At 39.1% G+C, this 15806-nt stretch overlaps 1 protein-coding gene across 1 annotated transcript in view; it reads left to right on the plus strand.

The window, feature by feature from the left end:
- Positions 1-15806, plus strand: part of FRAS1 (Fraser extracellular matrix complex subunit 1) — a 457569-nt gene that overhangs the window by 250489 nt on the left and 191274 nt on the right. The window contains exons 16-18 of the mRNA XM_075861759.1: positions 967-1107; positions 3729-3869; positions 11545-11718. Coding sequence (XP_075717874.1) covers positions 967-1107; positions 3729-3869; positions 11545-11718 — 456 coding nt within the window. The remainder of the gene's footprint in view (positions 1-966; positions 1108-3728; positions 3870-11544; positions 11719-15806) is intronic.

The following is a 15806-nucleotide window of genomic DNA, read 5'->3' on the forward strand; positions in this document are numbered from 1 at the left end:
ATCACATTAGATAATGGTTCTTCATGATCATAAGCTGACAGAGCAGTCTCTATAGGTCATCTTTATAGCTTCTATCAGACAAACATTCCTTCCAGGAACGTACATCATCTATATACATGAGGTATAATGTGTGTTTATTTGACACAAGCTTTTAAATAACCCAGTAAGAGAGCATACATACGCTATTTCTGTATGCAAGGCTGTGTTCACACAACGTTCGGTGCGCAGGTTCAAGTGCATGCTCCAGGAGACATACACTGAACACGTCCATAGACCCCAAATGACCCAGCGGATGCCCAAAGCGTATCTTTTTTGCATTCGCCAGGCTGGTAAACTTCGGTATGCTTTTTTAGTTTTCCTTTTACTGCATAAAAAAGTGCAGTCTTCTGCACTTTCCTATCCTATAGAGTCAGAGGCCGCATGAAAAACGCATACTCAAGCTATGAATGACGTATGTCACTGTATGTAAGATTTTTCCAGACCGTAGCCCTATATAGTAATGTGAACGGGGCCTTAGAAGCATAAACTGGTCATCTTCAGCCTAAAGACCATTATCTTCTAGGCTAGTGGCCAGCACCTGCATGTTAGCTAGCCCTATGTTATAAATGAGTTATTGTACGGCTGATATTGTCGAACTTCCTGATCTTCCCCTTTTATTATGACATTATACTAACTGTGCAATTTCTTTTTACAGCAAAAGGTATTTGGCCTAGAAAATGAAGGGATTACAATTGTTATGACTCAATATTATAGTGACCTGGCTCATTCCAACTATTCCTCAAAATGGCCATCTGCTCCATTGTTTCTTAGTGCCAAGTTCATTCTGAGCTGCAAGGGCATACTGGCCTCCAATTCCACAGTTATCTACAGTATTATGTATAGAGACCGCCCGCTGTGTTTGATTGGCATTGATATTTGGTTGCCCCTTTTTTTTTTTCATTTTAATGTGCGTTCTTTTTCTTTAAGATTGTGACCCATCATGCCAAACATGCTCTTCAGACAACAACAGATGCTTAAGCTGTGCCAAGGGCAGAATCTTTTACCATGGCAGATGTGTGCTGCAGTGTCCAGCGGGTTTTTATGCTGACTCCGATGGGCTGTGTATAGGTAGGAAATCTTTTTGTCTTTTACCTACAAATTGTAAAATGTAGTGGTTATTTTTCTTTAGTGAATTTAAATATCGATGGTCAAAGAATTAGCAGTGATGACAATAATGATAGTTGGAGACCTAATGTGTTCAGTAGCACATATAGATTATTATGGGGCCCTGACATTATATAGCAAATTCTAACACATACATTTTTTTAAATTAACTCTAAAGAAATGTAGAAAAGGTTGGGTTTCAATAAGTAATTTTAACCTTACTGAATTTGTTAACAATACAACACTGACCATGTCTGACAATGTCTAACTGAGCTAAAATACATAGGAACTGCAATATGAGCAATTCTTCAATATCGTTTTATTATCTTGCAGTATGAACAATCCGAACATAGGGGATTTATCACTGTTGACTTTAGAGTCTTTAAGCAAACTATACACTCCATTTAAAGTTTGTTCGGGATTAGAAAAACAAGGTCTGCTTTTTTTTTCTACCACGGAACAGCGCCACTCTTGTCCTTGGGCTGTGTCTGGTATTGCATCTCAGCATCATCCACTTCAATATGGATGAGCTGCAATAACAGACACAGCCCAAGGACAAGAGTGGCGCTGTTATGAAAAAAAATGCAGGCCCTTTTTACGGATCCCTAACAACCCCTTTAATTCAAGCTATAGACCATTATAAAATGATCTTTGACCGTCTATACTTATTATTCCAGGTGCCATTCTTCTAAAGAGAAGATATTATAATATTTTTACATAAACTGAATTGGATTATGGTCAATGACCGTTTACACTGTATGGTCTCAGATAAGGGGGAGCTCGTCCTTCAAGTTTGACAGCCATGGATCAGATATCTTGGGATGATCTCTTAGGTTCATTTTGCCCTAATTTTTCTGTCCCCCGTCCCCCCCCCCTTTTTTTTTCCTCTTTCCCTCCCTCCCTTTTACTCCTTTCTCATTTTTTGTTTTCCCTTTTTCGATAGATAGTTGGACTATATTCGTCTGTTACGATCCGATTTACGGGGAATGCCCCCGACTGTTCTTTGCTCTGTTTGATGTATAGTTTGTCTTACTTGAAAACCTTCAATAAAAATTATTGAAACATAATATTTTTATATAGCAGTCCATCATAATTTTTAGGACGGTAAAACCCCTGGCTTTACATTTTACCATTCAGCTTGTCTGTTCTAGACTGTCTATTATGATGTACTGTACGTCATTATTACCTCTGCATTGAAATCAATCTTTATATTCCCTTGTACAGTGGGATTTTCTGTTTTCATATAACTAACAAAAAATGGCAAAGACAAGTTGTCAAGAATTTTTTGTTCCATAATCTCCATTTCTGAGCTGTTAAAGAGCTTATTCTCAGTAACACGAACATAAGACACATTGAAGTATAAATCTTGTCCTGCGTTTTAAGGGTATGTTCACACACACTAATTACGGACGTAATTCGGGCGTTTTTGCCCCGAATTACGTCCGAAATTGCAGCTTGAAAGCGTTGACAAACATCTGCCCATTGAAAGCAATGGGCTGACGTTTGTCTGTTCACACGAGGTGTATATTTACGCGCCGCTGTCAAAAGACGGCCACGTCAAAGAAATGACCTGTCACTTCTTGGGGCGTAATTGGAGCCGTTATTCATTGACTCCAATGAAAAGCAGCGCCAATTACGTCCGTAATGGACGCGGCGTTCAAGCGCCTGCACATGCCGTTACGGCTGAAATGACGGGGCTGTTTTCTCCTGAAAACAGCCCCGTCATTTCGGCCGTTACGGACGCTGTAGTGTGAACATACACTAATTGTGCCCATTTGTAGACCTGACCATCGTTTGGTTTCCTGTCTAATTAGAACAGGTTACGGGGAACAACATGTTAACACTTTATATGAATTGACTGCATTTTGATGTATCTCAGGCAGACAGATAGCCCATATTGGGAATATAGAGTGGTATTATTTATCCCGCTAAATTGCCGATTTTCAAGGCATTTAAATTACAGCCGGCTTGTTACATTTCTGTGGGTTTTTTTGAGAAGTGGCAAGAAGAAATCAAATCGGTAGAGATATGATTGTGAATGACAAGCAATAAACAGAAGCTATTACCGCTAATGTAATGCCATCTGTCACAATGTAAGTGACAATAAGCAGTTAGCAGAACGGCGGGTGTTACATGAGAAGAATTCTGTGCAGCACTTAATGTTCCAGCCTTGTACATTTGCGCAGTGATCTTTAGGATTCACACTGTGGTCTGGTTAGAAATTAGATTTGTGTGTCAACATACTGAAACAATTTGTTTATTAGAACGCTTGTCAGTTACACTGGGATATTGTATCTGGAGTTGGAGCAAGTCACTGTATGTGGCAATTTTACTTAGTGCCCTGCAGGTTTATTACTAGGAATGCTTCCAAGTACACATCCGTTTCAAATCAATTCCCCTATGACCTGGCCCTTTATCTGTCCGTAGATTGTACATGTTTTTCACATATTGGAATAATGCAAGGCAATGTCTTAATTTTACATAGCTTTACAGCCTCCGATGATTTTCTCAATGGGAACTGAATTGTAGTTGATAGAAATGTTGTTTCATCCATGAAGTATCTGTTTTATTCTTTGTTTCCCCAGCTTGTCACAAAGATTGTGCATCATGTTCCGGACCACTAGCCAACCAGTGCACATCCTGCTCACCTCCGCTGGCCTTGTTGAAAGGACAATGCATCAGTAACTGCGGCATAGGACATTATTTTGATGGAAATCACTGCAATGGTATTTCATTCTTTTTGGATGTGTATTTGTTTATGTAGTAATTCAACAGGGTATTTTTATACGGTCTCACTTTCAGATTTTAGTTATTTGTTTTTAAAAATATTTACTCCTTTTCGAATTGTCATATTGGGTAGGTACAATGTCTTCTGTCTTTATAGACAGATTTACTACTGTTTCTTAGTCTAGAATGTGCTGAAAAATGCACAAAGTTTTGACGTAATTTGACCCGTTTCATTTTAGACTTATTTAAGAACATATGTTTTTGCCTCCCTAGACACTTTTAAAAAGTGTCTAGAAATGTGGATGTGGGGAAGGGGCATGGCTTAAACTGCGCCAAAGTGCGACAAGTGAAAGGTAAGCCAACCAAGAGTAGAAGATAGAAGTGTCTAGCAAGATGCACCAAATTTATCATACAGCGTGCGCCATTGGGAAAAATATGGTGCATCTTCAGACTGTTTGGTCTAAGTTTATGCTGTATAAATCTTAGACAGTTTGGTAAATCGGCCCCGATTGTATTCAGCTCCTGTTCAGTAAATGTTTCCACTTGGCTAAAACAGCAAGTCAAAGGCTAGATGCATCTTTACAACCATTTTTACTGTATCAATAGATGTATAAATGGTTGCAAATGTGTAAATACCCTTCAAGCCTGCATTTGATTTCAACAAAAACGGTTACGAAATTTATTGTCTCATGAAGACAGCCCTTTTTAAAATAGAAGTGGGATCGGCGATCTGTCGATTGCTACAAGTCCGACTTCTCTAACCCCCGGTATTCAGCTGTTTTTGCTGGGCGTAAGCCATGTTTGGAGATACATTTCTACAGGGAAATGTAGAGAAAAAGGCAAAAAAACCCCGGCGCCACTTGGTGTGGATCAAAGAAGGTGGAGGTGAGAAAAAAGAAGATAATAAATGCTCACCGTGAGGTTAGGAGAGTTGAATTTGAAGTGGTCCACAAGATAGCTGCTGCCAGATCCGGGCCGGTTACCGAGGTGACCGCTTGGGTATGCTGAATGTGCGGAGGAAAAATAAGGATCTGTATTGGCGCTGCTGAGTGGTGAAGATAGGATAAATCCAGAAGTCGGGTAAAGTAAAATTATTGGTATTTATTGCTATGCAACGCGTTTCAACGCCGAACTGGCGTTTTCGTCAGGCATGGGGAACACAGAAGAAAAGGGGACATGTATATATACACACAGAAGGGATCATCTGATTGGAGCCCATTCAGACTGGGCAAAAAAACCGCCAAAAACTCAAGGAGGTCAGAGTTCAAACGGTGCAGTCAATTACAAAGACATTTCATAGTAATTTACACAATAAAACACATTTAAAAACCATAGGAAGGTAAAAAGTGAGTTGTCACTGTAGGGAACTCTCAGTTTATTCATAAATAAAAGATGTGTGTAAAATATCGGGTGATACGTAAGGGGCGGCAATGCATAGTAAACTGATGATATCGGAAGGGAAATAAAGGGTGAACAAGTGCTGTATGTTTTGTTTTAGGTGGTTTGTTAATTTCTTTATTTATTTCTTATATTTGTATAACTAAGAAAAGTTACGTGTGCAGATTAGGTTTGTGACCGGTTGTCACGGAGACCACCTACGCTACGGTGGCCGATGCGGTCCAAAACGAGATGGAACGCACGGTGAACCGCAAAACGCCAGAGGGGGCCGGTCCATGCAGCACGAACAGTGGGACAGGAGAAGAGAATGTATTGCCGAAAAGGGATAGGTAGATATTGAAACATAATGTGAGCAAAGAGATCTAATGCTTCCAATGACACAGTGTAACGGTAGTTTGTTTCAATGATTGTTTAAATCATTAGAATTGGTTTACGTCTCTTGTGACAAATGGAGGGTAAGGGGGGGGGGGGAGGGGGGAGGGTGGTGGGGGTTTTTGTGGGGGGGTGGGTGTGAAGTTGGCATAGATGCGTGTTATTGGGGGCAATGTCTAAAAGGGTGATATTTTGGCCTGAATGAACAATGCATAACATATATATTATATTAATAATAATTTATATTAATATTAATATTGACTCTTATGATTGCTGCGAGGGGAAGACGCCCTAACAGCAAAAGTTGGTACCTTGTGGGTGGGAAATACGGCAAAAAAATTTTGTGTCGGGTCTCATAGATACAAATTTGGATCGTTGTACTGTACTGTATTTTAGAGAGGTCCATGGGTATCCCGAGGTTTGTCTAAGGGATATTTGAGAATTAGTCTAAATATGTTATGCATTGTTCATTCAGGCCAAAATATCACCCTTTTAGACATTGCCCCCAATAACACGTTTTGCGGTTCACCGTGCGTTCCATCTCGTTTTGGACCGCATCGGCCACCGTAGCGTAGGTGGTCTCCGTGACAACCGGTCACAAACCTAATCTGCACACGTAACTTTTCTTAGTTATACAAATATAAGAAATAAATAAAGAAATTAACAAACCACCTAAAACAAAACATACAGCACTTGTTCACCCTTTATTTCCCTTCCGATATCATCAGTTTACTATGCATTGCCGCCCCTTACGTATCACCCGATATTTTACACACATCTTTTATTTATGAATAAACTGAGAGTTCCCTACAGTGACAACTCACTTTTTACCTTCCTATGGTTTTTAAATGTGTTTTATTGTGTAAATTACTATGAAATGTCTTTGTAATTGACTGCACCGTTTGAACTCTGACCTCCTTGAGTTTTTGGCGGTTTTTTTGCCCAGTCTGAATGGGCTCCAATCAGATGATCCCTTCTGTGTGTATATATACATGTCCCCTTTTCTTCTGTGTTCCCCATGCCTGACGAAAACGCCAGTTCGGCGTTGAAACGCGTTGCATAGCAATAAATACCAATAATTTTACTTTACCCGACTTCTGGATTTATCCTATCTTCACCACTCAGCAGCGCCAATACAGATCCTTATTTTTCCTCCGCACATTCAGCATACAGGGAAATGTAGTATTACATGCCAGCCAACCATGTAATACACGGTTACAGTATAACCCCATTAAAGATGTGGTTATAGCTCTCATATCTGTGATCGTCACAACGGTGGCTGGAAAGTAATACATTGCGCTCACAAGTGGAACCAAGTTTTAAGGTGAGTTATCACATTTCTATAATGCACTGTTGCGATTTTCCTGCCATGCCATCTAGGAGTAGATTTACCCTGCAGTCCTGAATCTATATGGGTAGATGGATTGAATATTGCTCCGGTCAGGGAAATTAGTGTGAATTCACGTGTAGCGGTACTTTGCCACACACAAGCACTTATACAGTGAATTACCACTGTTTTTAAATGCAGTGTTAGACTTTGCGTCTTTTAATATGTTTCACCTGTAAAAACTGTGCAGGCAAAAAACATATTTAATAAACTTAATTTGCTGTAAAACTACATGTTGAATTTGTTATCTCATCAAGTCAGTCACACTCTTGTTTGTGAAATCCTACCAAACAAGCTAAACATATGAGAGCACTTTCAATGGAAAATCTGACCAAAATTGTAAAAGGTTGTTTTTGTTTAATAACACTATCAAGCAATACTATGGTTTGCAAAATAATAATAAATACAATTTAAACTTGCCATAGAAAGGAACTAAATTACAGTAGCCCTAGATGTCCACTGAAACTAAATTTGCATATTAAAGATAATGAGGATTTATACCCAAAGTCTAAAATTGGCTATATATTATTAAATCCGAAGTTAAGGTCAATTTACATATATTAAGAAATAATTGTTGTTTTTTGTTGATCTCTAAGCTATTATTACCTAGTCTAAATGCACAAAAAGAAAAAAAAAGAAACAATAAAAAAATGTTAGTGATATCCATAAATGTTGCATGTACGACATTTACAACATTTCTAGCAGTAGTGCTCCATTCAGTCATTGGTTTGAAAAATGATAAATGGTCCTTTAGAGCGGCAGCCAATATTTGGTAATTATAATTTATTTACTTACAGAGATATGGACCTTTTTCTGTTTTGTTGCGGTGGACATTTACGAAGGTGGCAACAGATGGTAGCGTAATATTGGTTGTCAAATAGCTTTTCAGGAACTGTTGGTAACAATTTTACTAGTAACTAGTTTTAATTTGTCACAACCAACATAACAGAAAAATCCAAATGATCTATTAGACAAAAACAAATAACTGCATACATATAGGGTACCTTCACGATAAGTATTTTTAGGCAACACACCACTTTTTTTTGTGCCATTTTTCTGGGGGGTTTTGCTGGAAAAAACGCTACAGCCAGATGTTTTTGTGACAGCTTTGTACTTTTGTCTTGTGTTTTTTGGATCAGGGGCATTTTTTAATTGAATATTTGTTTTGGTGATTTTTCAAGACATTTTCCCATAGTCTTCTCTATAGGAGAAAAAAAAACCCATCTAAAAGTGTAATTGCAAAAAGCGCATGAAATTGATGACGTTTTTTACGAGCCCAAAGAAACGCCACACAAAAAGTGTGTGTGAAGGAAGCCTAGGGGGCCTTTATACTCCGCAATAATGTGCATAATTCGACTTACTATGATCGGTGCTTTTGAGCGTCGCAGCATGTAAAAATTTCCATGTGACTGGTTTGTGTTTGCAAAACTTCTGCCATGTTAAAAATGTTGATCATAAGTTCATAAAATTGTGTTGTCTAAATTCAATTACTTGATCAATTTAAAAAAAGGAACCAGAGTTACTATACATTAAAAACGACCAAAAGTTTGATTTCATCACACCTACGGAGCCATGTGACCACAATGTAGGTTGAACGCAACGTGGAATAATCACTAAAAGTAAATACTTGTACGTCTCCTTCACAGTTAGGGTATGTTCACAAACTAGACTAAAAACGTCTGAAAATACGGAGCTGTTTTCAAGGGAAAACAGCTCCTGATTTTCAGACGGTTTTTAAGCAACTCGCGTTTTTCGCTGCATTTTTTACGGCTGCTTTTGGAGCTTTTTCCAATGGAGTCAATAAAACACGCCTCCAAAAACGTCCCAAGAAGTGTCCTGCACGTCTTTTGACGAGCCGTTATTTTACGCACCGTATTTTGACAGCGACGCGTAAAATAAAGGCTCGTGGGAACAGAATATCGTAATTCCCATTGATTGCAATGGGCAGATGTTTGTATGTGTAATGGAGCCGTTTTTTCAGGCGGAATTTGAGGCGTAAAACGCCCGAATTACGTCTGAAAACAGTGCGTGTGAACATACCCTGAGATGGTATCACGGAGCAAACAATACAAACAATATGTATTATTCCAGCATGTGCCAAGCTTTATTTTAGTGTTCTTCTCTAGCCAGCCTGCTTTCTCTACAGAGTTTGCTTTGTGAGAGAGCTATAAAGTGTTGAGACAGGAACGAAGTAGAGGGTATGACTCTGCCCAACCAATATCAGTTAATTTAATGTTTACTTAACATTTTGGAAGTGAGGCAGTGCCCTTTAAAATAAAATAGTATTTCTTTATTGTGCATAGTATTGTGCACCTGTAGTGGTAGGCTTGTGATCATGTTATGTTGTCTGGATACAATAAGATTTTATTTTAATCATGTTCACTAATACTGTAATGAAGAAAAGTGTCATATTTTAATTGTAATTACATAATTGATTTTCTCGAAGTATAAAAAAATTAAAACCAAAAATTGAATTCACTCTTTAAATGAAGTCAAGCTATTGAACGGACATCGTGATTTTTTTTTCCTTAGTATCTGTACATAAACTTGTGTAATGGAGAATAGATTAGAAACACAAGCTGATAGATTAACATAAATCAAGATGTAACTTTGGCATCTACTGCTTCACAATGTGTCTTTTTTAATACTTTATATTTATATTACAAGAATGTCACTAAAGAATATGTTTGCTTAAAGAGAACCTTTCACTACCCCAAACCTGCACCATGTAATCGGCACTGTTGCACAGACCTTGGGGCACTTTGAATTAGCTGTGTAGTCTAAGCCATTCTGGAGATATCGGTGCCGTTATAATTGGCGCCGATATGTAAATTAGCCCCTGTACTGTCAGAGGGGCATTTCTGGACATGGAAAGGCAGGATGGTGTGATGGTCAGAACTCTTGACACTGTCCAATCAGCTGCGGACAGTGTCAGAGCGGCTTCTACTGTGTGACCTGCTTGTGTGTGTGTGTGCACATGCGCTCTCCTCCTCTCTCGCGAGATCACTCAGTCTTCTCATCACTTGCTGACAGTAGCAGGAGAGAGGAGGAGAGCGTGAACGCACACTCGCAGCAGAGAGATCACACAGTAGAAGTTGCTGTGACACTGTCCGCAACTGATTGGACAATGTCAGAGCACTGGCTATCATGCCCCCTGCACTTTCCATGTCCAGAAACGCCCCTCCTCTGACTAATTTACATATTGGGCGCCAATTATACTGGCACCAATATCTCCAGAACGGCTTCGACTACACATCTAAGTGCCCCAAGGTCTGTGCAGCAGTATGCACTCAGCTGCACAAGTCTGGGGTAATGTAGGGTTTTCTTTAAAAAACACTTCCTATCGCAACCTAATTTCTGAGAGTTTTTTAGTCGTTATTGAAACATTGACAGTGTGAATTGAAAAAATGGCAAGCAAAAACGGCACTTTATTTAAAGAATAAAGCCTCATTTATTACTAGGTGAATTTCTTCAAGTGGTTGATAAATTAATTTCATTGTAAGTGGCGCTAAAAAACGCTAAGTAACACTAAAACAATTACAACATTAAATAAATGTATTCATGTAATGTATCGAATATTGTCCCAAAACCGATTCAAGTCCCAATACCCACATATTTCTTAATTGCTATTTGTCATGTAAAGATTGATTTTCTTATACCTAAACCTTGGGTAAGAACACTGACAGATTCTATTTAGCTTTACTGACCCATGGAACGATCAGAAAATGATTTGGCAGCATCAGAGAATACCATTTATCAAAAGTACGCAGAGGCTGAGATGCGTAATTAAAATTCACATCGGTGTACGCTCATCTGTCGTCTCTTAATAAATGAGATTGGCTGTGAGTTAGAAATTGATGTGTCTATTATGGGCAGCTCTAAATGTTGATATGCCTTATTTTTTTCTTGGACACCTTCCAAGAAAAGTTATTATAGTTTATCCTAAAGCTGACCCTACATATTGTTTCCCAATGTCACTTGTCTGGCAATAGAAGGATGTCCTTTCCTTCGTTCCCCAGCTATTAAATCTGTATGACCAGCTTAAACAACTTGCTGAGAGACAAACTGGACTTTCACCGATTCTGTTTGCTAGAAATATACTTAAAGTGGTTGTAAAGGGCATACGATTGTCAAAGAGGGGGTCCCCAGCTCGGTATGACCCTCTATGAGCCAGATCTTAAGGAACCGCTCGTGCTCTGGAATTTGGTACCTTTCTACAAATCTCAATAGTATAAAATGAATAATTATTATTAATGCTTAAAAAAAAGTCAGTTAAAATCAGCATATGGTATACTGTTTTATATGTTTCAGGTTTGGTTTTTTTTAAGGTGCCCCAAAAAAAATGTGGACCCTTTAAAAGAGATGTATGTGTCATTTGCATATGTTTGCAATGTTTCCCTGTAGCAATCCCGATCTGTGCATTGTAGTCCCATATCATTAGAGCTTATTTAAAATATGTATTTGTTCTTTTATGAAATCACCCAGGCATTCTGTTCTCTGCTTCTTTACATCTTCAGCTTGCCATCCATCTTGTCGTGTCTGCCTGGGCCCAGAAGATTCCCACTGTACGCAGTGTACAAATCCAGAGCACTCACTGCAGGCAGTTCAAGCATACCAAGGGAAGCCTTATGGGAGTTGTGTGCCTCAATGCGGGCTACACTTCTATGTGGACACTACAGGAATATGTCAGGGTAAGCAAAGCACAGACGTAATTGGTAGGCACTACAGGCTGCATCAATTACAATACTGAGTTTGTCAATGGTAACGTATGCAAGTCATTTGAACGCTTTACTTTGATTTCTTAATCTGCTACTACGGTTCTGCTATGCTGCTGTAATGCAATTTGTTAATACAATATAGCCTAAATAAAACTGTCTTCACTTCTACTAAACCAGCATATCTCTAAACATATAGAATAATAATAATGTGCAACTAAAAAGTTGCATATGTATGCTTTTTCATGCCACATATGGCTGACTGTAGTGATCTCCAATGGAATTAAAGACAGGAAACCAGAAACTTTCCAGCATCAATGATCACTTTAACTTTCATATCCCCAGTACTAAGAACCTCCAGATACATTTACATAGATATGTGTGAATTCCGTTATTACAGTAGCTACCCTTTTATACACGTTTTAGGCCAGGCACGAGCTTGCGCGCGCACCCTACGGGACACAGCAGAGTGAAGCGGAAGTGAGCGCTGACGTCTCCCGAGGAAGAGATGTTGGCCAGCGCTCACTGATCCATGGCTGCGGCCGTCGGGGGGTGAGTAATCCCGACGGTCCACGGCCATGCGTGTCACAGTCTGGCATTTCAGCTCAGTCCTATTCATGTCAAAGATAGATAGAAATAGAAACCGCAACCCTCTCTGTATATATAGCTCATAGATGCACGCCATCTCAAATGGAATGGCTCCTTCCCAATCAACTTATTGAGTAAAAAATAGGGTAGGGTAGATGACAGCATCTCCATAGAAAAACATAGTTACTTATTCATGCCAATATCCGTGCTTTCAAAAATTTGGGAGATCAAATTGTGGAGATCAAACGTCGGCATTTTTGGATGCACTGTTTTTTGGAATTAATAAATAACTACGTTTTTCTATGGAGATACTGTAATTTACTCTATGTTTTACTGTTCGTCAAAGGTGCTGAACTGCAATGTCAGACACAGTCCACTGTATGTACAAAAGTGACGGAAGAAAGCAGTTATGTTTTTTTCTCTACAACCCCCTTAATTACTTAATTAACAACTTTTTTTTCACCACCATCCACATAATGATTAAAAGTTTTCATGATCACAAATGCTCAAAAGTACAGATTCTTTATAAATAGGGGTGAGAAATGTGAAATCTTAGTTGTGCTAGGTGTTTTCTGAAAAAGTATATGGTGTCCCAACTGGACAACTGCACTGAAATTAAAGGGGTTTTCCCATCAGAGACATTTATGCACACCGGATATGTCATAAATGTCAGATAGGTGCCGGTCCCAGAGGTGGGACCCACATCTATCTCTAGAACGGGACCCCTGTTACATACTCTGCTCTGCTACATACATACAGCTCTTCCACACACACACACACACACACACACACACACACACACACACACACACACAGCTCTGCCACACACACACAGCTCTGACACACACACAGCTCTGACACACACACACACACACACACACACACCTGTGCACACACAGCTCTGCTACACACACACACACACACACACAGATCTGCTGTACACACACAGCTCTGCTAGACACACACACACACATATACACACACACACACATATACAATATACACACACACACACACACCGTTACAGCCGGTGTGCAAGGGGGCCGCGAGGGGGGGGGGTCACGAGAGACAGACAGACACACACACACACACAGACACACACATTACCTTCAAAATGGTGCCGGCTTTCCCCCTACAAACCAGCTTCTATGCTGGGTCGCTCTGAAGTGCGCTTGTGCAATATTGAGTGAGATAGCGAACAGGAGCCATTCATTATGTCCTATGCACTGTAGCTGCCATATTCCATCTGTGTATGTGTCGTTAAGAGACACATACACAGATGAAAAAAAACATGGCAGCCCCCAGTAAAGTAAGAAAGTGTTAATAAAAAATAACATTGTGTGTGAAAAAATAAATAAAATCAATATAATATTAAATCAAAACACATAAATTAATAAAATAAAAAAAATCATGACACCTTTCCTTTAATAGTGGCTGAGTCCTCTAGAGTGGGAGGAGCTCTTTGCTCTGGCTTATAGAGGCAGGGGTTAACAAACAGAGATCTTGTAAATGGCAAGGAATTGAAAAAAAAGTATATTCGTAAATTACCTAACATTTCATTTTATAATGAATAAACTTTATTTACATTAAAAAGCATTACATTCATAGCTAATTCAAAATTGTTCATTCCATATAATTATGTATTTCCTTCCTTTGTTAATTAGGGAACCATGTGGAATGAAAGTTGGGTGTTATGTGTAATATCAGCAACTAGCTTACTACAACATGTGTAATTTTATATTTTCTAAATTTAAGTTGCAAGTGAGATGTCAGCCAAGATCTGTTTCTCTGGGATATTGTTTGACAGTTATGTGAAGAACGGCCAAACTACTCCGCAAACATTTTCCAAATACTTAACACTCAGTGGGCACATTCACAGGGCTCGGGGCATAAAGTATAATAAAGAGTGATAAATAAGTAATTATAAAAGTTTCCACTTTGCAACTTTAAACTTTATTCAATTACTCAGATTTCCAACTCGATGTGTAGAGCAATAATTTAGGATAATTGGCAAATGAGAATTAGAAGCACAACTTTATCATTTACTTTGTTGGTTTTTTTTAAAGATATATCTGGCTGGGTTTTGACAATGGGTTATGAAGTGCGGTGGAATGGTACACATGCCCCTTCCAATAGCAGAGTTTTTTCTACTCTTTTGATGAAAAATATAGCAAAGGAAAGTACATAATAGGGGGCATATTGGGGAGCTGCAGAGACAGAGGTGGAAAGGATACTCTATTAACATAAAGTAGTCAAGTGAAGTGGTACTTCAAACAAACTTTTATATTAAACTTGAAGGGGTTGTTTCTCAAATTCCCTATTAGGACATTCTAAGTTGGAACCTCTATAAATTAGCTGGAGTGGAAGACCACTACAGAGAGCGTCACTGAAGGACCTTGCACATCCATGCGTGACACAGAGAGCCCATTGATTTTAATGGGCAACATGTAATGTTTCATTTACTCTGTGAGCACTTGCTAAAATGCTCTCCTGTAGATTACAGCGGATCACTTGGGGTCTCAAAAGTGGGGCACCATGTGATCAGCTTATTTTTAGGTTTATTTCCTTCTAACAAAGCATGATTGTTGATAGTGGACAACCCCTTTAATTCATAGATACAAATGGTAAAATAAAAATATAACAAAGTATTGCTTAGGTTACATTATCTGGACACAGATGGAAATACTTCTGAACTGGAAAATTGACACTCTTTTCTCTTGCATAGTTTAAAGACCAACATAGCACCATTTGTAAGACTTTCAAAGGTCAAGTATTAAATGAAAGGGGTTGTCCAGGCACGAACAACTGATGACCTATCCACAGGATAGGTCATCAGTATATGATCAGTGGGGGTCCGACACCCAGACCCCGCACCGATCAGCTGCTCTGGCTGCCTCTGGGCATCAGATGTCCATGCTGGAAGCAGATGGCTCCGGTCACAGAATAGCAGCCGAGCTGCAGTACTACAGCTCTGCTCCTATTTAAGTCAATAGAAGCAGAGTTGCTGTTCTGCAGCACAGCCGCTATGCAGTGGTCGGAACCATCTGCTTCTAGCTCCGAATACTGCATACCCTGCATAACATCCGGCTGTCGGAGCATCTGATGCTATACTGATGACTTTCTGTGGATAGGTCATCAGTTGTCCGTGTCTGGACAACCTCTTTAAATCAAGATATAGGGAAAAAGTCTCAGCATGAATTTAAAAAGATCTTACTGATTCCATGAAGGCTGAGTCGTGTTGCCTGTAATGAATCATTTTATTTGTCAGATATTCTTTTTTCAAATACTCTTAAAATTTTTTATACATATTAGGCCCTGTTCACACAGAGTTTTTGTTACACGTTTTTTGCTGCAAAAACCGCTGCAAGAAACGGACGAAATTTCTGAAATTTGAGGCATTTTTTTCCAGCGAGCAGAAAAAAACGCTTGCGGGAAAAAGAAGTGACATGCCTTATCTTGAGGCATTTTCCGCTTTA

The sequence above is a fragment of the Rhinoderma darwinii genome, chromosome 1 (genome assembly GCF_050947455.1).
Source record: "Rhinoderma darwinii isolate aRhiDar2 chromosome 1, aRhiDar2.hap1, whole genome shotgun sequence".
Taxonomy (NCBI): domain Eukaryota; kingdom Metazoa; phylum Chordata; class Amphibia; order Anura; family Rhinodermatidae; genus Rhinoderma; species Rhinoderma darwinii.